The 27,501-nt window shown below is 35.8% G+C and overlaps 1 protein-coding gene and 1 pseudogene across 14 annotated transcripts in view; both read left to right on the top strand.

Annotated features, from left to right (window-relative positions):
* Positions 1 to 27,501, top strand: part of LOC114489888 (lysine-specific demethylase 6A-like) — a 245,469-nt gene that overhangs the window by 126,165 nt on the left and 91,803 nt on the right. For 7 of the 14 annotated variants that reach the window (XM_036017236.1, XM_036017231.1, XM_036017241.1 and 4 more), the window contains 5 exons: positions 16,637 to 16,730; positions 18,202 to 18,328; positions 26,389 to 26,487; positions 26,614 to 26,833; positions 27,348 to 27,482. In XM_036017236.1, the coding sequence (XP_035873129.1) occupies positions 16,637 to 16,730; positions 18,202 to 18,328; positions 26,389 to 26,487; positions 26,614 to 26,833; positions 27,348 to 27,482 (675 nt within the window). The remainder of the gene's footprint in view (positions 1 to 16,636; positions 16,731 to 18,201; positions 18,329 to 26,388; positions 26,488 to 26,613; positions 26,834 to 27,347; positions 27,483 to 27,501) is intronic. The other 7 variants (XM_036017237.1, XM_036017235.1, XM_036017239.1 and 4 more) reach the window with 4 other exon arrangements.
* LOC118498605 lies at positions 24,160 to 25,651 on the top strand (annotated as a pseudogene).

Below are 27,501 nucleotides of genomic sequence, written 5' to 3'. Positions count from 1 at the left end.
TAAGAATGTACATTATAAATAAACAGAATTTTAAATATAAATATACAAGGTATAAACATAAATAGCTTGTAATTAAAGGAGTACTTAAACATAGTTTCTAAAGAGCACACTCCTAAATATATGCACAATGGACAGCATAACTATATATGAGGTTAAAACTGACATATTTCATGAGGGAGAAGAATCTTTTTTCTATTGGTATCTCCAACACGTCTTACTCAATAATTAAATAACCTACCTGACAAAAAAATTCATCTTGAGCAGGGTACAATACATATTTGGTTACTCTGAATTGCAGTATTATCAATCACAGTTTGAATTGAATTCACCTACTGGTATGTAGGACACACTGCTAACAGTAGAATGCAGCAGTTTTTTTTTTAGGCACACCAGCTATCTAGAAACCTCACTCCCTCACTCTAGTCACATCAAAACAAAACAGTAACCGTCATATCACGGTTAAGTAACTCCACAGACATTATCAGTGTACTATGGGTATGTCTTAATTTTATGCCTGCAAGTGTGATAACATAAGTAAAATGGATCAATTACTTGAAACACACAAATTAGCCACCAAAAACATAACTTACATAGAATTAGGCAGAATAGCCCTTTTTCCAAGGAAAATGAATTAATGCAAGCATACCTCACTTACTTGCTTTATTGTACTTTGCTCTTCCTGGGATTTTCACATTGAAGGCTTGTCAGAAACTTGCCTTAAGCAAGTGTACATGAGCCATTTTTCCAACAGCACTTACTGAGTTCCTGCCTCTGTGCCACTTTTTTTTTTATATTTTCATGCCATTTCTCCTTTTTCATTATTATATGATGGTGACTTGGGATCAGTGATCTTTGAGGTTAGTATTGTAATTGTTTCAAAGCCTACAAACTGCATTCAAGCATTAAACAGCATAGTTACTCTATAAATGTTGCTGTGTTCCAAATCTCACTAGCTCTGTTGCCTTCCCATTCCCTGAAACAACAGTACTGAACTTACCCATTACAGTTGACTCTGGACTCAGTTGAAAGGAAGAGTCATACATCTCTTCCTTTACATCAAAAGGTAGGGAAAATCAAGCTGAGTGAGGGAAACATGTTGAAAGCTAAGACTGCCCTAAAACTAGTTGTTTTGTACAAAATTAGTTAGACAGGCTGTGAATGCTAAGAAAAAGGGTTTGAAAGAAACCAAGAATGCCACTCCAGTGAAGACTGGAATGATACTAATGTGAAAGACATATTGGTGCACAGGAGACGTCACTGATCTGCAGAGAAGATCCAAGAGCCTCAACATTGCTTAAAGCCAAAGCCTACTCCAACTCAAACTCCCATCACTCTTCAGTTCTGTGAAGGCTGAGAGCAGTGAGCCAGCTGCAGGGGAAAAGCTTGAAGCTAGCAGAGGTCAGCTGAAGAGGAAAATAACCAAGATCAGAGCAGAATTAAATGACATGGAAATTAAAGGAACAAATTTAGTGTCAATAAGTCCAGAAGCTGTTTCTTGGAAAAGAGAAACAAAATCAATAAGCCTTTAAGCAGACTTTTCAAGAAAGAAAGAGGACCCAAGAAATCAAAATCAGAAGGGAAGAGGAGAGATTACACTGATATCACAAAAATAGAAAATACTGTAATCAAACAACTATACACCAGAAAAATTTGAAAACCTGGATTGAATGGGCAAATTTCTAGAAATTACAGTCTTCCAAAACTGAATGCAGAAGAAGTAGAAAGCCTGAACAGATAGATAACAACTGATGAAATTGAAGCTGTAATTAAAAAAAAAAAATGTCCCAACATACAAAAGTCCTAGACTAGATGGTTTCACTAGAGAATTTTACAAACATTTAAGTAAGATCTAAACCCTATCACAGATTATTCCACAAAATATCTAAGAAGATGGAAGACTCCCACTTTTTTTGAAGCCAGCATCATCCTAATTCCAAAACCAGGTAAAGACACAACAAAAGAAGAAAACTTCAAGTTAATATTGCTGATGAACAGAGACACTAAAGTCCTCAACAAAATATTGGCAGACTGGATCCAACAATATAGTAAAATGATCAAGAGGTTTTTATCCCAGCCAGGGATGTAGGAATGGTACAATATTTGCAAATCAATAAACTGAATACATCACATAGACAAAAGCAAAGACAAAAATCCCATGATGATATCAGTAGATGCAGAAAAAGCATTTGAAGAGGTAGAGCACCCATTTATAAAAACAGTGAAGAGGGAGTAGTATAAGCATACAACAGTATAATAAAGCCCCTATATGAGAAAAACACAGCAAACCTATTCAGTGGGCAAAAACTAAAAGCTTTCCCACTAAGATCAGGAAAGGATGTCCACTTTCAACACATCTATTCAACATAGTATTGGCTGCCCTAGCCACAGTGATCAGACAAGACAAACACAAATTGGAAAGGAGGAAGCAAAACTGTCACTGTTGGGAGGAGACATGATTGTATACCTAGAAAACCCTATAGAATCCACAAAAAACTACCTGATCTAATAAGTGCATTTGGCAAAACAGGGATACAAAGTCAATATTCAAAAATAGAAGGCATTTTGGTTCACTAACAATGAATTATCAGAAAGACAAATCAGGAAAAAAGAACCATTTGCTATAGCAACAAGAAAAATATACTACCTAGGAATAAATCTAACCAAGGAAGTAAAAGACCTATACTCAGAAACTCTACAACACTGAAGAAGGAAATTAAGGAAGACACAAATAAATGGAAGTATATACCCTGTTCATGGATTGGAAGAATTAACATCGCCAAAATGTCTATACTACCCGAAGCAACTTACAGATTCAACCTATCTCTATTGAAATACAAATAATATATTGCATAGGTATAGAAGAAACGTTTCAAAAATGTGTGTGCAACCATAAACAACTCCAAATAGCCACACCAATTTTGAGAAAGAAAAAGTAGGGAGGGATCACAATACCTCACATGAAACGATTAGAAGTCCACATTAATCAAAACAAGAATGAGGTACCACTTCTCTCTGATCCATTAGGGTTTTCAGCACCTTGTAGACTACTGCTGGGAACCCTAGTGGTCAGATTTCAGTGTTCCTTGGAGATTTTGTACAAGCTGCCAATCAGAATTGGCAGAATTTTATCATCATTCCCAGTCAGACAAAGAATGGATTCATTATTCCAGGAGTACAGTGCAGTTTCTGCAACCTGAAAATGAGAACTGGATACACTTCATATTTTCATTTGTTTCAAGGTATATTTTCATTTCTTTGTTGATCTCATTTTTGACCCTTCATTGTTTAATGTGTTGTTTAGCTTCCATGTCTTTGCATGTTTTCCAGTGTTCTTGTGATTGATTTCTAGTTTCATAACATTGTGGTCAAAGATTCTTGATAGGTTTTCAAACTTCTTCTATTAAAATTTGTTTTGTGTCCTAGCATGTGCTCTATCCTAGAAAACATTCCGTGTGTATTTGAAAAGTATGTATATTCTGCTGCTTTGGGGTGAAATGCTCTCAAGATATCAACTAAATATCTTTTGATCTAGTGTGTCATTTAAGGCTGGTATCTCCTTATTGATTTTCTGCCTGGAAGATCTATCCATTGAAGTCAGTGAGGTGTTAAAATCCCCAACCATGACTGTATTTCTGCCTCTCTCTCTCCTTTGAGTCTTTTGAGTCCATCAAGATTTGCTTTACATATTTGGGTGCTCCTATGTTGAGTGCATAATTGTTTACTAGGGTTATATCATATTGTTGGATTGTTCCCTTCATCATTAGTGTCCTTCTGTGCCTCTTACTGTAGCCTTGGTTTTAAAATCTTGTGTTGTCAGGTGTAACTACTGCTACCCCAGCTTTTTTTCCTTTCCATTTGCATGAAATATCTTTTTCCAACTGTTTAGTTACAGTCTATGTATATCTTTCAATTTTAGGTAGGTCTTGTGGAGACACATATATATAGCTAATGTTTTCTTATCCATTCAGCTACCCTGTGTCTCTTGGTTGGAGCATTTTAGCTCTTGACATTTAAGGTGATTATTGATAGATACATATTTAGTGCCACTTTATTTTGTATTATTTTTCTCTTTCTCCTCCTTCCTTTCTCCTCTACCATCTTGTCCTTGTCATCTTCTATTCTTAAAGCAAGCCTTTTACCATTTGTTACAGTACTGGTTTTCTGTTAACACCTTTAGCTTTTTCTTGTCTGGGAAGCCCCTTGTTTCTCCCTCAGTTTTGAATGATAGCCTTGGAAGTTAAAGTAGACTTGGTTGTAGGTTTTTGCTTTTCATCACCTTGAATATTTCATATCACTCTCTTCTGGCTTGAAATGTTTCTGTTGTGCAATCCAGTGACAGTATAATTAGTGTCACCTTAAAAGTAACTACTTGCTTTTCTCTTGCAGCTTTTAGAGTTTCTCCTTGTCTTTAGCCATGTGGTTTTAATTATAATGTGTCTTGGTGTGGTCCTCTTTGGGTCCAAATTATTTGGGACTCTCCAAGCTTCATGGACTTGTATGTCTTTTTCCTTCACCAGATTATGGAATTTACCAGTTATTATTTATTCAAAAGTATTCTCAATCCCTAGCTTGCTGTCCTCTCCCTCTGGTATTCTGCTGAAGTGGATCTTGTTACACTTTATGTTGTCTATTTTCTTAAGCTCTCCTCATTTTTTTTAAATGCTTTTTTTTCTTTTTGCGGCTCTGCCTCATTGTTGTTTTCTCCTTTGTCTTCCCATCACTGATTTGTTCCTCTGCTTCATGTAACCTCCTGTTTGTTTCTTCCAGTGTATTATTTATTTCAGATATTGGATTCTTTATTTCTACTGGTCCATTTTTATTGTTTCTATGTCTTCATGTTTTTGTTTTTGGTGTTTTTTTTTTTTCTTTTTTTTTTAAGATTTTATTTATTTATTTTTTTAGGGAGGGAAGGGAGGGAGATAGAGATAGAGAGAAACATCAATGTGCGGTTGCTGGGGGTTATGGCCTGCAACCCAGGAATGTACCCTGGCTGGGAATCGAACCTGGGACACTTTGGTTCCCAGCCCGTGCTCAATCCACTGAGCTACGCCAGCCAGGGCGTCTTCATGTTTTTGACTATCCTTATATCATAACTATAAACTCTCTCTGATAAATTGCTTGCCTTCATTTCATCTCATTCTTGTGGAAAATTCTTTTCTTTCATTTGGGATTATTTCCTTGTCTTCCCAGTTTGATTTCTTCTTTACATTTTCTGCCTTAGCTATTAAACTAACCAGCCACTAAACAAATCAGTTGTTAATCTAATCAGGCTTTAATCAGCAGCCTATCTTAAACTCCCCAAGAAAGGACAGAGTAACCTGCAGGTGGGAGTATTGCATCCTTTCAGACTGATGCCATTGATAGAGGAGTACCTGTAGCCTGAGCAAGATGTCTCCTACTGTATGGGGGATGCCTAAGTACAGGGATCCTTGTGTCTGCTCTCTCAATTCTCTCCCTAGAGCCACCAATGCCAGACTCCTCAGGCATCTCTAGTCCACTCTGCCCTCCCTCTGCTGGAGCCCAGGGTAAATGGCTGCATATAGAACTTTGTGCATTGGCTCTTTTAGAGGCTTTCTGTGTCCCTAGCCATCTTTCTGAGGCAGACAGAAACTCTGCTGCTCTGCACGAATGAATGTTATCTGGGTTCATTTGGGACTCTGGTCTTGTAGACTGAGGAGCCAAACTTGGGGTTTAGACCCCACACTTGTGTGGGCTAACTCCCCAGCTGCTGAAAAATCCCTCTGAAACTTCAGCTGCCACCCGTGGGAGCCCAGCCAGCCCTTCTCATGCTTCCTCTGCACTCCCCACCAGTCACGTTGTGGTGATGTGGCTTCTTCCATCTGGCTGTGGTTATAAGGCTTCTCTCCAGTTAGTGTTATTCAGGATGATTTCTCTACAGTTTAATTGTAATTCCAGTTTGGTCCTGGGAGGAGGTTAGTGTAGCTTCCACTTACTCCACAACCTTCTTAGATTTCATTCTTTTTATTTTCTTATACATTTTGCTATTATATGTCTTTTAGTTGGAATGTTTAACCTATTATGTTTAAAGTGATTATTGATAGATATGTACTTATTGCCTGTCTCTTATTTCAAGTTTATGTTCCTTTTTTCATCTTTAAAACTTCCCTTTGACATTTCTTATATACTAGTTAATTGGGGAGGAACCCCTTTAGCTATCTGTTGTCTGAGGAGCTCTTTATATCACTTTTAATTTCAAATGCATGCCTTGCTGGGTGAAGTATTCTTACTTGTAGGTCCTTGTTTTTTGTCTCTGAATATTTTGTGACAATTCCTTCTGGTCTGAAATATTTCCATTGAGCACATAGCTGACAATCTTAAGATAGCTCCCTTGTCAGTTACTGTCTTTCTCTTGTTGCTTCTATGATTCTGTCTTTGCTTTGAACCTTCAGCATTTTAACCTTTGTTGTCGATCTCTTTGAGTTTATCATGTTAGGGACTTTCTGTGCTTCGTAGACTTGTGTGGCTTTTCACTTCATCAGTTTAGGGAAATTTTTATTTGTTATTTTTTTCAAAATAGGCTGTATCCCTTGTTTTCTCTCCTGTCTTCTGTTTCCCACATAATGTTGTTCCATGGGGAACAACATTAATGTTGTCTCAGGGGCCCTTTAAACTATCCTCATTTTACTTATTTATTTATTTATTTGCTGATCTGATTTGATGTTTTCTGCTAACTTGCCCTCCACATTGCTGATTTGATCTGCTTCACCTAACGTACTGCCGAACTTTTCTAGTGTATTCTTCATTTCAGTATTGTATTCTTCATTTCTGATGGGGTCATTTTAATTCTTTTTTTTCTAATTTCTAATTTGTCTAATTTCCTTGAGTATCCTGATATCCTTTATTTTGAATTATGCGTTTGGTGGATTGCTTGCCTTTGTTTCATTTAGTTGTGTTTTCTCTTCCCCTGGCTCTTTGTTCAGTTTTTTCCCCTAGTTTCAGTTTTAAGATGTTTCTTTGTCATATTTTGTCTGCCCCCTGTATTCATTTCTATGTATTAGATCTGCTGTTGTTTATTCTTTAGATGGTGCTAGTATGTAATAGTGTCATATGGCTTATCTATAGGTAAAGTTAACTGTTAGACTACCTGACTGATGATTTACTTGGGCTGCAGTATATGAACTTCTCTGTGGGGTCTGACATCATGAAACTGTACTCCGTCATCTTCTGCCCTGTCATGACTTTCCTTTTAACTGTGATGCTTGTTAAGTTCATTGTATTGTGTCTTAATGTTACCTGAAGTTAGCCACCAAATATGTTCGTTTGGATAACCCTTGCATGTGATTTCCATGCTGGTCAATGTCAGAGGCTGTCTGTGACTGGCCCTGGTCTACCTGTTAGAAACTACAGGGTGTTCAATGTTTGGTAGTTGCCTCTGATGTGTTGGTAGTGTAAGGGAGGGGCCAAGGTGGACACTGAGGTTAGCTACCACCATTATCATGCCATTGACCAATGAGTAGAAGACTCAAGACACATTGAGACCCACTGCCACATATGGGCTGCCCTTGAGGCTTGAAAATCGAAAGTTAGCATTTGTTCTTCCTGTCACCACCCAGCCAATAAGCAGAGATAAGAACTGAATCTTTGTGGGCACTTTTTTGAAATAACAGATCTGAGAAGATGGCAGTTTATATACCCTAAAACCCATCTTAATCTCTCACCACAAGATGTCCTTTTTGCAAGGAGAAGCAGTACGTCGTAAGGAATTTGGGGTAAAAGGTTAATCAGATGAGAAGTGCAGAACTGCAGTGATTTTCATAGTATTTCCCTATCTGTTGATTGACAGTTCTTTATCTGCATCACAGAAGTTTCTTCTGTAGAATACTATAGCTCAGGTACTATATTGATGGCTTGCAGACCACCTGGGTCACAAAGATTGAACTGCATATCCACATACTGGAGGTATGTAGGTCCTGCATTACAGTTCCTGGAATGACAGCTTTCCACATGCGTTAGTCACTTAGCCTACAACTAAAGCTAAAATCTTTTAACTCTTAAATTTCTGTATCATTCCCCATTGTTAGTTTTTAATTATCTTTATGAGATTCATTACTTATGGAAATAATTATTTTATTATAGAATAAACCATCCTTCCACATACAAGAAACCATGATGTATGCAATTTGACATGACTGTAAGGCATAAGACATTTGAATGGTGTTGTTACAATTTATCTAAAATAGTTTTTCATACAGTTGATTAAAGTTGCAGGCTCAACAGCTGGGTCCACATTAATGATTTTACCACAGGTCCACAATTAATTGGTATGCCTAGAAGAAATGAATAAAAGTTTGTTCAATATTAGTTCCTGCTGCAGAACAAAATTACGAGATGTGTAGAACATTTTGCTAAATATACCCAAATATTTTCATCTCATTAAAAGTAACAAGTCCTCCATAACGTGAGGTTAAAAGGGAAACTGAAAAGAATATGTCACTGTTTTTGAAAGATGATTTTCTGGTCTTCTTGAGGTTCAGCAGTCCATTGTTCCTCCATTCCTTTCTTTACTTTGGTGTGATGGGTCTAAGGTTTTATTTCTGCCAACCTCACAGAGTGGTGAGCAGTATGTCCTAAGGTCCAGTCCACTTTTCTTCTAGTTGGCTTTCTAGTGAAGCTGTCATCCAAGTCTTGAGTAGCACCTTATCTGCAGGCTCAAAGGAATGTCGCCATACCTGTTTTGGAGGTATTAGTACTACAAGCAAAGTCATTAATTATAGCTAAGTTATGACTTAAATGTTGTACAATTTCTTTACCTTCACTTCTTGGTCTGTATACATGTTTCTTACCCTAATCATAGCCTGAAATGGTTACCTGTACATAATTACATAGGGAATCAACTGAATCCCACTTCAGGGAGCCACCGTTGTCCTGAGCAGGGAAATAAGGAAACCTTCTCCTGATGGGCATGACTTAACACAGGTTGGCTATAGTTCTCTTTAACATGTGATTCTTCAACTCTTCCTTCTTAGCAGACTAAGATCTCTAAGCCATGTAAAGTACACCTGATTTTCTAAAAATTCACAAACTTTCTGTGTGATTTCTAAATGAAAAGTAGGTCCATTATTGCTCTGGATGCTGCTGGATAGGCCAGAGAATTATTTGCTTCAGTAAGCCTTTCACTACGACCAAGGATTCCTCAGTTCTGGTAGGATAAGTTGCTACCCATCCTGAAAATATTTCAACAAAAACAAGCATATTTCCACCACCAGAACCGTGGTATCTGGGTCTAGTTTCTTTGCCAATCCTCAAACAGGCACTGTCCTGTTATTGTAGCCTTTCTTTCTTCTGATGGAGGTCTGTCTTGGGTTGTTTTTCTAACACATGACACATCTAGCTATTGTTTTTCATATAGCTTTAGAAATTCTGGGACCTATAATCCAAGTTTTAATGAAAGTGGTTAAAGAATCTTTTCCATAGCGAGAGGCCTTATGCAAATGCTTCATGACTGGCTCTCATAAATTTCAGGAAGCAGTGTAACTCCTTCCTCTTTTTGTCTTCATCTATCAGGGCATTCTTTTTAAAAGAAAATTTTGTTTGTGCTACTGTAATTGTCCCACCTTTTCTATCATTGACTCCTCCACCTGATACCCACCTTTCCTCTGGCAATAACCCCTCATTTCATCTCCATCTGTCTATTTTGTACCTACAATTAAGCTTCTTTACCCCTGTACCTTTCTCACATTCTCCCCATCCTTCTCCCCACTAATATCCTTCCATTTGCTCTCCACATCTATTATTTTGTTCCTGTTTTTGTTGCTTGCTTAGTTTTTTGTTTCATTTTGGTTTTGAGTTTAGATTTAGTTTTTGATAGTTGTGAGTATGTTGTCATTTTATGTTCATAGTTTTGATCTTCTTTTTCTTACGTAAATCCCTTTAACATTTCATATAACAAAGGTTTGGTGATGATGAATTCCTTGAGTTTTACCTTGTCTGGGAAACAATTTATTTGCCCTTCCATTGTAAGTGATACCTTGTCTGGATAAAGTAATCTAGATTGTAGGCCGTTGCTTTTAATCACTTTGAATACTTATTGCCAATTCATTGTAGCCTGAAAAGGTTTTTGAGAAATCAAAAGTAGTCTTAGGAGAACTCCTTTGTAGGTAACTTAGCTTTTCCACTTCTGCTTTTAACATTCTTTCTCTATTCTTTGGCATTTTAATTATGATGTATCTTGGTGTGGTCCTCTTTGTGTCCAGCTTGTTTGGGACTCTTTGGCCTTTCTGGAGTTGTATGTTTATTTCCTACAGCAATTTAGAGAAATTTTCCTTCATTATTTTTTCAAATAAGTTGTCAGTTTGTTACACTTCTCCTTCTGTCATTCCTGTGATTAGAAGGTTGGTACATTTGTAGATGTCCCTTAGGGACCTTATACTATTCTCATTTTTTTCTTTTTTCTTTTTTCTTTTTCTTTTTGTTCTGGTTGAATCTTTATTTCTTCCTTATGTTCCAAATTATTGACTTGAATCCTAGCTTCCTTACCATTACTGATGGTTCCCTGTAGATTTTACTTTATTACAGTTAGTGTAACCTTCATTTCTTCCTTTATGTTGTTGCTGTACTCAGTGAATTCTTCAAGCTTCCTAATAACAAGTGTTTTGACTGCTGAGTGTGATAGGTTGGCTATCTCCATTTCATGTAGTTCTTTTTCTGGAATTTCATTTTGTTCTTTCATTTGATCATATTTCTTTGTCTCCTCAGTTTGGCAACCTCCCTGTGTTTGTTTCTGTGTATTAGGTAGAACTGCTTTGACTCTGTCTTACTTACATGCCTGTTGAAGAAAAGGCACCTGTAAATTCTGTGGGACAGAGCCTTAGGTAATTGTCATGGTGAAGCAACAAGCTTCACCACATTGTGGCTCTGTGTGGGAAGAGGGCTTTAAGAAGGGACAGTGCCACTGTCTGGCCTTGGGAGGTTTTCCTTCATTCATTCCCCATATGTGATGGTCACCCTTCAAGTTGTTGCCTGGTGGTAAATCCCAGAGAGGGTGGGTTTGTGTACATTTTAAGTACCTAGAGGCCCTTGAAACAGACTCTCCTGAAATTGTGGCAGTTTCTTCCCCCATTGTAACACCCACTGGTTTTCACAGCCAGAAGTTACAGGGAGTTATCTTCCCTAGTTTGCAACGTTTGCAACATAACCCTGGGCTATGCTGTCTCATGTGGGGCTGGGATTCCTCGTGCCCAGGGTATCCCTCCCTCCTGATTTCTGTCCATCACACATGAATGTGGAACCTTCCATCCCTTGCTGTTGCTGCTGCTGTTGCTTCTCCGTTCCACCGCACTTGTCTGTGCCTCTCCTCCACTTCTACCTGTCTGGATGAATGAGGCTTCATCAAATCCTTTGTTGTTAGACTTTCAGACAGCTCAGTTTTCCAGTGGTCAGGGAATTACTTATTTTGAGATCTAACTATAATTTTTTTTATGGTTGCACGAGAAAGTAAAGTGTTTCTTACCTACACTTCTATCTTGTGCGGAAGTCCCGGGGCTTTGCTTATCACATCATTAGCTCTCAGCTTTCTCTAACTGTGCAGTCAACTATTCAGGGTCAGAATGTGACAAGTCTAGAACAGGTACCAAAGGCATTATAAAGATTGTTTTTAAGCAGCCTCTTTGACTGCTCAATCAGCCAGATTGTTGCTTTTAACCACTTCAGTGTCCTCTTTCTGATACCCCAGGCAGTATGTAACTGCCACCTCTAAAGGTACCTGAACAGCCTCTAATCACTTTAAAATTGCTAGTACATGCTTCACCTTTTTATTGGAGGTTAATAATGCTCCTTTTTTTTCCCTGGATTGATTCATGTGATTGCCAAATTAAGAAGATCTTAATCTCTTATTTTAAATGTCTTGGTACATTCACTCTCATTTTGTGTGACAATTCCAGTGCCCTTGTCATTGCAGTCTGAGCAGAGGTTCCTGGCAGCAAGGCCTTGGCATGTACTATTCTTTCAAGAGTCACAACAGCATACCCACTCTTTCTATTACCTTTGTCCATGTAACTGCTTCCATCCACATAGAGATTATGGTCTGCCTCTTCTAGAGAACAGCCCTGTAAATCAATTATGCTAGAATAAACTTTGTCAATTACGTCAGTACAGTCATGTATTAGTGCAGCTGAGTCAGGCTCTGGGACAAGAAAGGCACAATTTAACTTACAGGTTTGATGAAGATGTTGGGATTGTCAAGAAGAAGGGCTTGGGTGATCTTGTCAGCAGCACCTAAAGTAAAACTGGACCCACACAGAGATTAGCATGGCTTCTGTACAAATGTACAGAATGTACAAGCTTTCATGCGTGTACATGCATGTACAAGCATGATGTACAAATTCATGAAGCATTCTATATTTAAAAGAAGGAGGAGGATGAGGGCTTGGTACCCACCCAGCAGTGAGCCACAAATTCCCTTTTTGTTCCAGCAGGCTCAGTGCTTGGTGGTGTGCACAAATGGTGATAGAGTGTCTGAAGGAAAATTTTTAGCTTCTTGTAAGAGCTCACGGGTGGCTATCACAGCTCAAGCAGTCTGGCCACCCCTAGACAGTATGATTTAATTTCATTGACAAGTAAACAGTGGGTTGTGAAATGTCATTAAGTATTTGGGTGGCAACTGTTAGGTCAGTACCTTGCCTTTTGTAAAAGTATAATTGAAAGGCATTTAGAAGGTTTGGAAGCCGCAAGTCCAGTGCAAAAGCTGGGCGTATCTTGAAGGAACAAAAGCCTGGGCTACACTCTGATTCTTTTACTGTACTGTAGTGTAGTACATACACTAATTGACCCATGAGCCCAAAGTTTGGAGTCCAAATATAACAGTTGGCCTGCAACATCCCACAAATCTTCCTTGATGTTTTCTTTTATTGGGAACTCTCATTTGAATTATGGTTTCTTTTTTCAATAGGACTGCTTTTGCCAGATTCAAGCAGGAATCATAGAAAACTTAACTGCTTATTGGCAACTCTGGGTATTCTGTGCTTATACTTCATAGCCACAGGATGCCAGATGGTGCAACGTAGCTCTGGTATTCCTCAAACATGGTTGAAACGAGGCCCCAGTAATTAGAGGTTGGCTACATATTATAACAGAGCCCCTCAGTGGCTACTTGGACTTTCTTTTGTCTTTTGTTATTATAAACTTTGAAGGCAATGAGTACTAATTGGGAGGGATTCATGCCTATTCCTCCCTCTAATGTCTGGTTTCTTTCTTATGTTAGGTTTATGTTGTTATGTTCTATACATAACAAACAATATGGTTTCATTACTAGAATTGAGGCAGGGATGCAGACTAATGGAGCAAAATAGATAGCCAGGAATAAATCCACATATACATAGTCAACTGATATTAAAAAGCATGCTAATAATACACAGAGATATACGGTTAGTGTATTTAATAAATGGTATTATTAGGAAAACTGAGTATTATATGTATAAGAAACAAATTGAATATCTTTTAAACAAAAATCAACTTTAAAAGGATTAAAAGAATCTGTAAAACCCTTAGAAGAAGACTTAGGGGCACAATTTATGATACTGGTACAAAGAGACAGTCAGCATATTTACTGAAAACACAGATTCCATGTAGGGAGAAAATACTTGCAAACTATTTCATAATAATGGGATAACATTGAATATATGTAAGGAACATTTAGATCTCAATAACAAAAAAAATTATAACCTGATTCATGAATGGGATTAGGGTTTGAATATTAATTTCTCCCCAGAAGACATACAAATGATGGTAGGTTTATGAGACAGTGCTCAGTATCAGTAATAATAAGAGAAACACAAATCAAAACCATAATGGATATCACTTCAAACATATGAAAACAGCTATCACTAAAAAACCAAAGATAGTACTGATGTGGAGAAATTAAAAATCTATATACTTTTGTGGGAATGCAAAATGGTACAGCTGTTAATGTAAAATAGTATAAAAATCTCACAAAATTAAAATCAGAAATAACATATGACCTAGTCCTATTTCTGAGTATTTGTCTGAAAGAATTGAAACCAGGATATCAAAGAGATATTATCACTAGTAAATTCACTGCAGCACTAACAATAGCCACAATAAGAAAGTACCATTGGCAGGTGAATGGATAAAGGTCACTGACAGATGAATAGTTATAAAAATTGTGGTATTTTTTAGAATTCTGAAATATTATTCATAAATGTATTTTTAATTCTAAGTTGAATTGTTTTCCTTTTTGAATTCCTTATTAGTGAATATAAAATGCAACTTGTTATTGTTAATTTTGTATACTGGTACATTCTTGTGTGTATACAATGTTTGGGAAAGTGTTTATCCTTATGTACATTAGCATGTTGTAAATAAGTCCATTGTCTACAGTTCTCTTTCAAAACCTAATAAGACTAGAGCATATTTTTGCTACTCTGATATATGTAACACTTCTGAAACAACAGGAAGAAAATGTTAACAAGAGAAAACTCAAAAGTATGTTATTTTACACATATACTTGGAAAACCAAAGGCTTGAAACTTAGAAATACACCTAACTAAGGAAGTAAAAGATTTGTATACTGAAAAGTACAAAACATCTATGAAGGAAGATAGGAACAATTGGAAAAACATCCCCTATATTGTTGTCTGACAATATTATTAAATTGTTTATAGTACTGTGTAAAAATTTGGGCAATTTCTGTCAAAAATTCCAGAGACATATTTTTATATTTTTATATATAAAAACAACTCTATAATTTAATGGAAATATGAAAAGCATAAGGAATCAAGTAAGTCTTGAAAAGAACAAAATTAGAGGTATCACATTTCCTGAGATTCCTGATGTGCAGGCTTTTACAACTTTACATTATAAAGATAGAGGTTAAAAGAAAATAGGTTGTGGCTCCGAGAAAAAAATATGCCTGTGGAAGAAGGCAAACACTCTGGTAAAAAAGAGGTACTGGGATAGTCAGGTTGTTATGGCTACTGTGAACATAGTCAGGGTTTCCGCAGCCCTTCCATCCCGTAAGGAATCATCTTCCTTACAAAGCTGAAGGAGCCAAAGGTGTGAGCCTGAAATGATCTCTCCATCCTGAACCCATAATGGAACCAAATTTGGTGGAAAATAAAGCCCTGCTGGGTCATGCCAATGTACCCTGCGAACACTTCCAGTAGGAGTAAGTCCAAAGATTTAGACTTCTGATATTATTGGGCACATGCTATGTTTTCTACATCAGATCTGTTAAATTGGAAGACTTAGGGATGATCCTACTAAAATGACGGACTTAGTTAAGTCAATTTTGCCACCCACGCCCAAGTTACACAAACATATCAGACTTAATATTCTACATACTGTGATTGAGTACAGTTTGGTATTGAGTAAAGCTAATGAGGAGGCTCAAAGGACACTGCACCAGGAAAATCTATGTATGACTCCCAACACTACTAAGGCAATGTCTTTAATCAGGGCCAACAGGGACCCTAATGTGACCCTTCCTGTCCTAGAGTATTATAAGAGGTGCGTCCTTCAGGGACTGAAGATATGACTCCCTAAGCAGAAAAGTCTGAATATGATCCAGGTGGTAGCACAAAAGCCCACAGAAGACCCCTGTGAATTTCTTGGAAGAATCTATCAGGCCTATGGAAATACACTGATTTGGATCCACAAGCCCCTGAAAATACGAGAATGGTGAATATGACAATTGTCTCTAAAAGTGTACCTGACTAAAGACCCAAACAATAAAAGGAGGAATAGACATGAATCCTTTCCAGTTAGTACTCATTGCCTTCAAAGTTTATAATAACAAAAGACAGAAGAAAGTCCAAGTAGCCACTGAGGGGCTCTGTTATAATATGTAGCCAACCTCTAATTACTGGGGCCTCATTTCGACCATGTTTAAGGAATACTAGAGCTACGTTGCACCATCTGGCATCTTCTGACTATAAAGTATCAGCACAGAAGGCCCAGAGTTCACAACAAGCAGTGAAGTTTTCTTTGGTTCTTACTTGAATCTGGTAAAATGAATCTTACTGAAAATAGGAGCTAAATGTGGATTATCAGGTGCCTGGGGGTCAGCATGCATACACCTACAATGTACAAGGGTCAACTGTATTTTAAAATTAAAATAAGATTTTAACTCTTCCTGCCATCTTAGATTTTACAAAGCATAGTAAAACCTCTATTTTCTTAAAAATTTTGTGTGTATCTGTGAAAGTCTATGCTCATTCTTCGTTTGATTAATATGTCTATAGCTTTCATAAAGCTACAGAATACATCTCTAGCTTTGTGAAATTCAAGTAACATGAGGTTGAAATAAATTTTTGGTAACTTTTTGGATAAATCAGATGTTTTAAGTCTCATTTTGTTGACAGCTTGTTATTTTGAGGGATACTTTAACTGTTATTCTGAGAGAAGTTTGTCCAAATTTAAAGAAATATTTAGTCAATAATTAGCACTTGACTTTCAGATACTTTTTTATATCGAGACTAAAAATTTCATGAATATCTAAAATTTTTATGCGTAGGCAGTTTACAAATATGTATTAGTTTTTATTTTATTACTTCAGAAGTTAAAAAAGAGTCATTAGCTCCTCTTTACAATCTAGCGTATTTCTGTTTAAAGACTTAGCTTTTAATTTTTCTATGAATATTCCTCTTTTTTTACTCCTTAGCAGAAGTATCATTTTGCAAAAGAAGCCTATGAACAACTTTTACAAACAGAAAACCTACCTGCACAAGTAAAAGCAACTGTTTTGCAACAGTTAGGTACATGCAAATTTATTTTTTATTATATATTTAATTAATTTTTTAAAATTTGGTATGCATGGAACAGTTTTCTGATTTAAAACTCAATTTCTATTTTAGAATTTTGTGTTTTAGGATTGTGACATGTATTATTTTAAAATTGCAGTTAAAATGAATATATTTTAAATGTTTCTACTAGAAATATATATCATTTTTTGTCTTGAGTTGATATATTGTATTTATATCCATTGTCTAGGACAGTTCATCTAAAAATTTATTTAAATACAGTGCTTTCAATGCAGCTAGGCCCTTTAAATTCTCAATGTGACTCCTCATACCTGTCCTGTATAGGAGGTTTGAGTACTTGCATGTGTTTGGCACTCCATGGAGTTATTAAATTAAAATCATTCACACAGCTAACAAGTTGTTTTGAGCTTGCTTTTATAGATTCATTCATAATATAAATTCATGCAAACATCTCATATAAAGTTAAAAAATTCTCTATTTTATTTAGCAGTTCATTATATTGTGTGTTAAAAGAGAAAATCAGATATATAAAAGTGTTTTTTTTCTCATAGAGGTCTGTAGTAAAGAAAACTTAAGATTAATTAATTTTGTTGGTTATTTATCATGTTGGTTTGATATTTCAGTGTTTGTTTGTTTTCCCTTTAACTATCTCTATTTGTTCTTGATCAAATAGTTCCTAAATTTTAATCATTTATGAGTGATAACATGAGTATTTTCATAATCACACCATTTTATCTTCAATAACATCAGTAGCAAACTGTGTAGGTACAAGTTTAAAAGGTTATTTAATACATTTCAGTTGACTTACAGCTGAAACACTGGTTGTGTCTTGAGTGATTAACATATTTTATCCAAATAATTCTGAACCATTTTATTAATCATACCCTTAGTACTGCTCTTAGAAGTCCTGGAACACATTTTTCACTTAGATTTCAATGTAACATAGAGATTTTCTGTGTTTTGTTTTTATTCTTCTTCAAATTTTGTTATATTTAGGGTGTTACTGAAAATAACCAGTGCCAGTATGGCAAAGGGTCTTCCATAAGTTTTTTTGTTTAAATGGTTTATCTTTGATTATGTGTTTATATTTATTTATTCCTCATTTTTTCAAAACGCACTTTAACCTTTAAAGACAGAGTAAATTAATCATGTTTATATTATTTTGCTTATACGTTGGGTTTTTTAAATTTTAATTTAGAAAGGAGAAACTATAACTTCTATCATAATTAATGCCAGTACAGTGCAATCTCTTTAATTTCTCACTCTTCTTAAGAGCTTTTCAGTAGCTTTGGTTTTATCTTTTTGTGTGAACCAGATTTTCTGTAGCTATCTTTAGTAGTTTTAAATTTGGGGAAGTTAAATCCAACATAAATAAATGTACTAAAAAAGAGTATTTTAATTGGTGTTCTTAAAGCTAGTAGAATAGTTGAATCATGGGTAAATGCTTATACTTTTTAAATTATAGGATGGATGCATCATAATGTGGATCTACTGGGAGACAAAGCCACCAAGGAAAGCTATGCAATTCAGTATCTCCAAAAGTCATTGGAGGCAGATCCTAATTCTGGCCTGTCTTGGTATTTCCTTGGGAGGTGAGACCAGATACTTGGATTGTGCTATCTAGAATTAACTTAGAATCTAAAATGTTAGATCATATAATATAACTTTGGTAGTAACATTTTATTTAAAATACATTGTAGCCAAAATTTAGGAGGCAAAGCAGAGTCTCTTAAGTTTAATGTTTTACTGAGAAATTATTTTGCTTCTAATTTTTCTTTTTACATTGTTTCATGTACCTTGCGTTATTGCTAGTTTGTCTTTAAAATTTTTGAAGTATTGTTATTCAATTCAGTATTTAAATTGTGTTCCCTTTCCTTTGTTATTTTTAATGTGTTCATTTTTATTATTTTAATTCTACCTGATGATCATTAGAAGCCTATTGAAAATTTCATTTAATATTTGAAAGTCTCAATTTCCATTTCACCAGCAAAATAAGAGGATTGCATTAGATCAGTCAGGTACATTTTCTCAAGGTTATAAACTTAATTCAGTTGTACTACTTTACAATAATAGTAAATCCTGCCTCATTTCTTATAAGATGGTTTATTTTGCAGCAATTTGTGATGAAAGTAATTGAAATTTAGATTTTGTGTTAAATTTAGATGCATTTTTCTTTTAAGTTTTTATTAATTGAGACTTGTTTTAAATTTTATATATTTGCAGGAGATTATTTTGATAATTCCTTTTCAGAATTTCATTTGATCATGAAGTTAGCTACGTTTAGTATAGATTTTTTTAAAGTATTTTTATTCCTAAATTACTGTTGATATACAATATTACATTAGTTTCGGGTATACAACCTCATGATTAGACATTTATGTAATTTAAAAAGTGATTCCTCCAATATTTCAAGTACCCGCCTGATTACCATAGTTACTCCAATATTGTTGACTATATTTCCTGTCCTGTACTTTATATCCCTATATCTATTCTGTAACTTCCAAATTGTTATTTTTGAATCCCTTCATCTTTTTTAGCCAGCATACCAAAGCTCTTCCATCTGGTAACTTTTAAAATGTTCTCTGTATCAATGAGTCTATTTCTGTTCTGCTTCTTTGTTTATTTTGTTCTTTAGATTCCTCATATATGTAAAATCATCTGGTATTTGTCTTTCTCTGTTTTCTTTCATTCGGCACAACACCCTATAGATCCACTCATGTTGTCCCAGATGACCAGACTTCATTCTCTTTTATAGCTGAGTAATACTCCATTGTGTGTACGCACCAGTTCTTTATCTATGCATCTATTTATGGACAGTTAGGTAGCTTCTGTGATTTGGCTATTGTGCAAAATGCTGCAATAAAGTTTAGTAAGGTGTTTTCTAGTCTTCTGCAAGGCTTATCAAAAGAGTCAAGTTGGAGTTGTTTGCATTATAGAACTTGAGTGTCCAGACTTAGTCTTTTCCACTGAAGTCCTCATAGAGAAGCTGAATTTTTGTGTCTACTATTTTAGAACTGAAATAAATAAGTACCATTTGGGTTTAAAGCTAACACTATTAGAACTGATTTAGTACAAGTTTCCAGGAGATGGAGGCATAGGTGGACGCACAGTACCTACATGCAAAACCAAAATTAGAACAACAACAATTTAGAGCTAGAATAACACCCAGAACTGACAATTTATCTGAATGGAAGTCGGACAGCCAAGAAGTTGAAGTAGACCCGTTCATCCAGACCGGTAGGAGAGGCTGAGAGGAGGAGTGGTTGTGGGTCGAGGTGCACAGAGGTTGGGGAGAACTGGGCGCATACGGCAACCAGGAGTGCGTAAGCCTTCCAGGATGCATTGGTGGACCCTCAGTATTCAAGCGGCTGCTGGTGGACCAAGTGAGGTGGCATTGTGGACCAGGGCAGAGCATGCAACCCAGGATCCCAGAGAAAGGACTGAGATCTCAGGAGAACGGAGTTACCGCCATTGTCCCTCCCGCCCCCGCCCCCACGTACAATGTCACAATCTAGCGACTGGGGTGCCCAGCCCAGGTGAACACCTAAGGCTCTGCCCCTCACCGTAAGAAGAGTGACCAGACGGGGAAGAAAAAAAAAGAGATATGACTCCAACAGAAGAACAGATCAGTCCCCCAGGACTCATCCTTTTGAGCGACTAAGAAATAGCCAGTATATCAGATGCACAGTTCAAAACACTGGTGATCAGTAAGCTCACAGAATTGGTTGATTTTGGGCGCAAATTAGATGAAAAAATGCAGGTTACCATAAAAGAGATGAAGGAAGATGTATGGAGACCCAATAGTGAAGGGAAGGAAACTGGGACTCAAAACAATAGAGTGGACCAGAAGGAAGAAAAAAATAACCAGCAGGAAAGAATGAAGAAATAAGAATTCAAAAAAAAACTAGGAGAACCTTAAGAACCTCCAGGACATCTTTAAACTGTCCAACATCCGAATTATAGGGGTTCCAGAAGGGGAAGAGGAAAAACAACAGATTGAGCACATATTTGAACAAATAATAAAGGAGAACTTCCCCACTCTGGCAAAGGAAATAGACTTCCAGGAAATCCAGGAAGCTCAGAGAGCCCCAAAGAAGTTGGACCCAAGAAGAAACACACCAAGGCACATCATAATTACATTAGCCAAGGTAAAAATGAAGGAGAAAATTCTAGAAGCAGCAAGAGATAAGAGGGCAGTAACCTACAAAGGAGTTCCCATCAGATTGTCAGCTGATTTCTCAAAAGATACCTTATAGGCAAGAAAGGGCTGGAAAGAAATATTCCAAGTCATGAAAGACAAGGACCTACATCCCAGACTGCTCTATCCAGCAAAGCTCTCATTTAGAATGGAAGGGCAGATAAAGTGCTTCTCAGATAAGGTCAAGTTCAAGGAGTTCATCATCACCAAGCCCTTATTTTATGAAATGCTAAAGGGACTTATCTAAGAAAAGAAGATAAAGAAAAGACATGTATAGTAAAAGCACAGCCAACTCACAATTATTAACAACCACACCTAAAGCAAAACCAAAAGAAACTAAGCAAACAACTAGAACAGGAACAGAACCACAGAAATGGAGATTACATGGAGGGTTAGCAACAGGGGAGTGGGAGGAGGAGAAAGGGGAAAAAGGTACAGAGAATAAATAGCATAGAATGCGGGTTGAAAATAGATAGGGGGAGGGTAAGAATAGTATGGGAAATGTAGAAGCTAAAGAAATTATAAGTATGACATATGGATATGATTAAAGGGGGGATATGCGTGGGAGAGGGTGTACAGGATGGAGGGGAGTGAAGGGAGGAAATTGGACCACTATAATAGCATAATCAATAAAATATATATTTTTAAAAAAGAGCTGTTAGTACAATATACAAGAGGGGACTAAAAGCAACCAGAATTATCTTCTGGAGCACAGGGACTTTGTAATACAGGGTTACTGGCTATGTAAGTATTCTAGGAACCCATGTTCCATGTACCACCTGACATTGTTATGAGAGGCTGTGTTCGGCTTCAGTGAATTGTTTTCAAGATTCTTTCAACTCCTTTGCACATTTCGTGATGGGTGATTTATGAGCGCACCTGCCCACACACAGCGGAGTGGTTTATTTTTAGACAGCAAATGGTGTGACCCCTGTGCCTTATTCTGCCTATTCACCCAGTTTCATCCCAAGCAATGTTTTAAAAACTTTATTTATTTACATTTAGAATAGGGAAGGGAGGGAGAGAAGCATCAATGTAAGAAAGAAACATTGATCAAGTTACCTGTCTTGCACCGCCTACTGGGGATGTACTACCCAGGCAGGTACCCTAACTAGGGATGGAACTGGTGATCTTGGATTCACAGGCAGGTGCTCAGTCCACTGAGCCACATCAGCGAGAGCCCAAGTGACATTTTTTGTTTTTGTTTCCTGATGGAAAAGTCTTCAAAGGAAACTATTTTGCTGATGTGGAAGAGGTGAAATAAAAACTGGCAGAATCACTAAAAGACATCAACATTGATGCATTCAAAAACTGTCTGAATGAAATAAATGTCTCAGTATGTGTATTGCATCAGATACAGAGTACTTTGAAGGTTACTGAATTTTAAACATGTAAGAATAAATACACAAGTTTTTATCGATAAATTATCTGGTTTGGAGGTTCCCCCTCATATATCTTAATACAGTGACTGTAAAACAGGGTATTACTAGGAGTAGAGGAAGTATAAGCATTACGCACATTCCTAACATTTCTACTGCAATATATTAAAAGAGTATGAACCTAGATACTTTATTCCTTTGTGGTTCAAGATTCGAAATGTATGGTGTAACATAATACATATTGCATATGTCTATTTACTGTAAAGTATTGTTGTTACTATTATTTATTATTTAGCCATGTATACCCAGGATATAATGACATATGTTTATCAGTTTGGTAATAACATGCTTTTTTTCTTTGCTTTCAGAATAGTAATATTTTATAAAGGGCTTTTTTGTAGTTATCTGAAATTAACATTGTTATGTGCTTTATCTTTAACTTTTTTAGATAAAACTTTCTGAATGTACAATAAACTTCCTTGATTTTTCAAATAGAAGATACTTTTACTGAGTTCAGGATTATCATTTTACACACTAATTATTTTTAGATTGTTAAATTTGTTTTGATGATTTTGTTCTTAGTCTCATGTACTGCCTTTTACTATATTATGTCTGATTGGCTTTATTGTTATAGTTTGTGAAAAATTGTATTTCAAAATTTTATTTTAAAATTTACTAAGGTTTTCAATGAAAGTTTCATGTTATAAAATGCATAGGGATTTGGTTTCCCTAGTATTTTGATGACTTTTTACTCTTCTGCATTCACGTCTCTACTGCATATTAATGTTTTCTCTCAGGATGTATATATCAAAGTGAGGTGGGGGTGTGGTAGCAACGTAACCTGATAATGACTGTCCCATAGTCACAGAACTGTTAAGAGTTGGGAGTGATCAGGCAGCAATCTACTCTAGTATACTCTCTTATTTTATAGATGGGAGGAGTGGGACCAGAGATGAAGAGAGGTTTAATAGGTTACATGGCTAATTAGTGTCCCAGAAAGAGCTATGATTGACTTTACTCAGTGCTTCTGTATTATGTAACCCAACCTTAAAAGGAACCTAGATAAATTGTGTTAGGGGAAAAGTGTGTGGCAATTGGATTTAGATGTTCATATGTGGCACATTGACTTTCTCCTGACACTTTAAAATCTGAATGTGAAAATGTTGGGTTTCAAGAATTACTTTTTATTTCTCTTAACATTTAAGAGAATTTGTCTGCTAATCTGAAATTTGTTTCTATGAAAAAATGTTTTTTTCTGTCTTTACTGTTTTGTCTCTTTTGTCTGTTCTTGTTTGCATCACTGCTAACTTTTTTCTTCTCCCTCTAACATAGAGATTGTTTGCACTTCCTCCCTGAAATTGCTTTCTCTTTCTTAGATTGGCATTTCTTATACCCATTAGCTCACAAATTAGCCATTCCTTAGGCTTATTTCTATTCCTCTTTTGTACGTCTTGTAGTTTTAAACTGTTCTGTCACATGGGTGAATTCTAAATTAAAATGTCAAATTTTTAAGGTGTCTAAAATTAAGTTTTGGTCTACTTTATACTTAATGTAAAAGTTGTCGGCATACATCTAACTGAGCATTTTTTTAAAACCTCTTTCATGTTCATTATCAAATCAGCTACTTTTTATTGTATTGTTTGGACAATGGTTGATTTTTTTAAATATAGAATAGGTTTAAAATCTGCTATATGTTCTCAAATACCTAATGAAGGCATCAAGTAGTTATTGAATATTTGCTGTTATTCTTTCATACCATTTTCATTAATAGTACTATAATCCTGGCTTAAGTGTGTGTCAGCCTCGTGGTTTTTGTCTTACTATTTTCATTTCATTGAAATGTTAATTTTTTAGTTTATACATTGTTAGAATGTTACTATTTTTGACATGCCTCTGCCCTTTTGGGAGGACAAAACTTAGGTAGATCACACCTGCATATAAACTTTTATATTTGTATAGTGAGTAATTTTTGCTTCTGCTCTTAAAGCCCAAATGAAATGCCCTCTATCTTTTCTGCTTTATCTTTGATTCTGAACATTTCTATTACATGAATCACAATTTTTAATATTAATTATACCCTACTTAGGTAGTCTATACAATTTAAGAAACAAAAATTTTTGTTTTGGTATTCTAGTATCCAGTGCTTTAAGAAGTAAAATTATACAAATAGTTTCATAGCAACACACAAACAAGGAATTTCTACCTTTAAAAAAGTGTTAAAAAACAAAGACTACTACTTAAGGATACTTTTAGAGTAGATTCAGTTATTTTTCCCAGTAGTTAACACATAGAACAATCATTCTGTTATTCATTTTATATATATACATACACATGCTTTTGTATTTTCATTTTAGTTAGTTGGTTGGTTGGTTGGTAAAGCTACCATATACTGTCCTCCTACTGTATACCTTTAGAAAAGCTTTCTTTAAAAATATAGAATTAGGAAAGTTGCCTCCAGTGTCCAGACTGGAAAAGAGAATGTGGTTATTGACTATCTTAAGTTGTAGAGAAACAGGGAGGTGACTTGTACAAATAAAGACTGATGGTGGGGGATTAATATTTGGATTACTTCAAGATGACCTTCCTGTTGCCCAAACTGACCAGCAAAAAAGTCAACCAGGCAATAAAGAGCATTACAGAGTAGGTATTGGTTCTCAGGTTTGGCAGAGATGAGGATCCTGTCTGTCTGTAACTAGAGGATATTCTTTCTAAGACTTCTTCTGGCTTGAGTAAAATGGCTGCTACTTACCTGGTAGATGTGAACCAAACTCCAGTAATACACACTATTTTGAAATCAATTATATTCCATCTACTGTGTTTTTCTTCAATGGGCAGCATATGAAGATGGATTATGGGTCTCCAAATCACACTAAGTTTGTGGGAAGTTTCACAACCAAATAAGACTTAATAGATTTGACTGAAGTAATTTATTAAGGATCAGTGAGGGGAAAACTTATTGTCCAAAGTTTTATTGATCCCAAAAAGGATCTTCTCTGTCAAGGCATTGCACATTAACTGCTGTCAAAGTTGAAGGAAGAGGCACATCTCAAGAAACATTATCTGAATGCAGATGTGCTGTTTTTCTGGAGTCCTTCAGAAATGAGCTCAGTGTCCCAGTGGAGGAGAGGTGTGACTTGTGTAGAAATTACTGTCCCCAAGTAGAAGACCCCACTGGGAGTATATCTATCTGGGAAGCCTGTGTTTACTCCCCTCAAATCTCTGAGCACTCAGGTAAACCATGATTAACTTGTTTGACTTTTCTCTATATTGTGCTTTTCTTTGTCCCTTAACATAGTATAGAATGCTCCTTAAAAAAATAGAATTAAAATTTTGTGAATTATGGTAAGATCAAGTATTTGAAATCTATTGCATACTAATGTAATAGTTGATATGAACTATATTAGTTTTGTACTCTTCATGACTTAAGAAATGTCTGTGCTGCCATGGCCACTGTGGCTCAGTGGACTGAGCGCCTGTCTGTAAACCAATGGCTTGCTGGTTCCATCCCCAGTCAGGGCACATGCCTGGGTTGCAGGCCAGGTCCCCAATATGTGGCATAAGAGGCAACCACACATTGACGTTTCTCTCCCTCCTTTTCTTCTTCCGTCCCCCTATCTCTAAAAATAAAGAAATACAATCTTTAGAAAAAATAAAGGAAAGAAATATTTGTTCTGAAGTATGGAAGTTCAGAAATCAAAATTGTGATCTCCTTAAACCAATTTTAGTTTCTCTTTGTTTTTTTGTTTTGATCTCTATTTCTGTCATGTACAAAATGTTAATACAAAGTATATACTAATGGAACTCCATGAATAGTATTGCATTAAAGAAATTTGGGCTATGATTATTTCAATAAAATTCATAATACAGCATGTTAGCAGTAGTAAAAACAAGAGCTTAAAAGAAATTATATATATAAATATACAAGCAATGTATACAAATATGTATATGTTAAATTATTACTGTTTTTCTCTTCCACATAACATTTTTGCAAATAATAGTTTAAATATTAATGGGAAATTGTGTGTGTGTGTGTATATATGTATATAAATATATTTGTCCTTTTTTCCCTTTACAGGTGCTATTCAAGTATTGGGAAAGTTCAGGATGCTTTTATATCTTATAGGCAATCTATTGATAAATCAGAAGCAAGTGCAGATACGTGGTGTTCAATAGGGTAAGGACTGCAAATATAAAATTAATAACATTTTATTTGATACATATGTGTATTGAAGCACATAGATTATGCTGTGTTAATTTTACATACAGTTTTTGACAGCCTGTTCTTTGTTTTTCTTTCCAGTGTGCTCTATCAGCAGCAAAACCAGCCAATGGATGCTTTACAGGCATATATTTGTGCTGTACAATTAGATCATGGTCATGCTGCAGCCTGGATGGACCTAGGCACTCTATATGAATCCTGCAATCAACCTCAGGATGCCATTAAATGCTACTTAAATGCAACTAGAGGCAAAAATTGTAGTAATACCTCTTCACTTGCAGGAAGAATTAAGTTTTTACAGGTAAAAATTTTAAGTATCATATTTTACAAGACATATGTCAGTGTAATAACTGGCACAAAGAGGGTGGCTGGAAAGTTTGGCTGTTTTTGTTTTGATGTCAGTAACTTACAATTTTTGATATTTTGTGATATTATTTTACTTTTCATTTTAGTTAGGATATACAGTATTTAAAACGCGTTTTACACATATGCTTTTGACACATTAATTTGCATGACTTTTCTGTGTGTTATCTACATGTGTGTTACAGCATTTTAAAGAAAAGAACACATTGTTTTCAGTCTTTATTCAAATTTCATGACATGATATTCACGAGAATTCTATACAATAAAGCCTAGCTTTGTTCTGGCTGATATGATTATATTTTATTCACTCTTTTTATACTTAGCATATATCTGAAACCCCACAATTAAATCTCTTTTATTTAGAAAATAAATACCTATAACATTCAGGAAGATTTAGTGGACTTACTTTAGTAGGCCTGTGTTAAATTTGCTTTTTACATAATTTTTCCTAGGCTCAGTTGTGTAACCTTCCACAAGGTAGTCTACAGAATAAAACTAAATTACTTCCTAGTATTGAGGAGGCATGGAGCCTACCAATACCTGCAGAGCTTACTTCCAGGCAGGGTGCCATGAACACAACACAGCAGGTGAGAAGTTGGGTTATGT

This window comes from Phyllostomus discolor, chromosome Y, assembly GCF_004126475.2.
Source record: "Phyllostomus discolor isolate MPI-MPIP mPhyDis1 chromosome Y, mPhyDis1.pri.v3, whole genome shotgun sequence".
Lineage (NCBI taxonomy): Eukaryota > Metazoa > Chordata > Mammalia > Chiroptera > Phyllostomidae > Phyllostomus > Phyllostomus discolor.
Note: the sequence above shows the minus strand (reverse complement) of the source record. Positions and strands in the feature narration are given on the sequence as shown.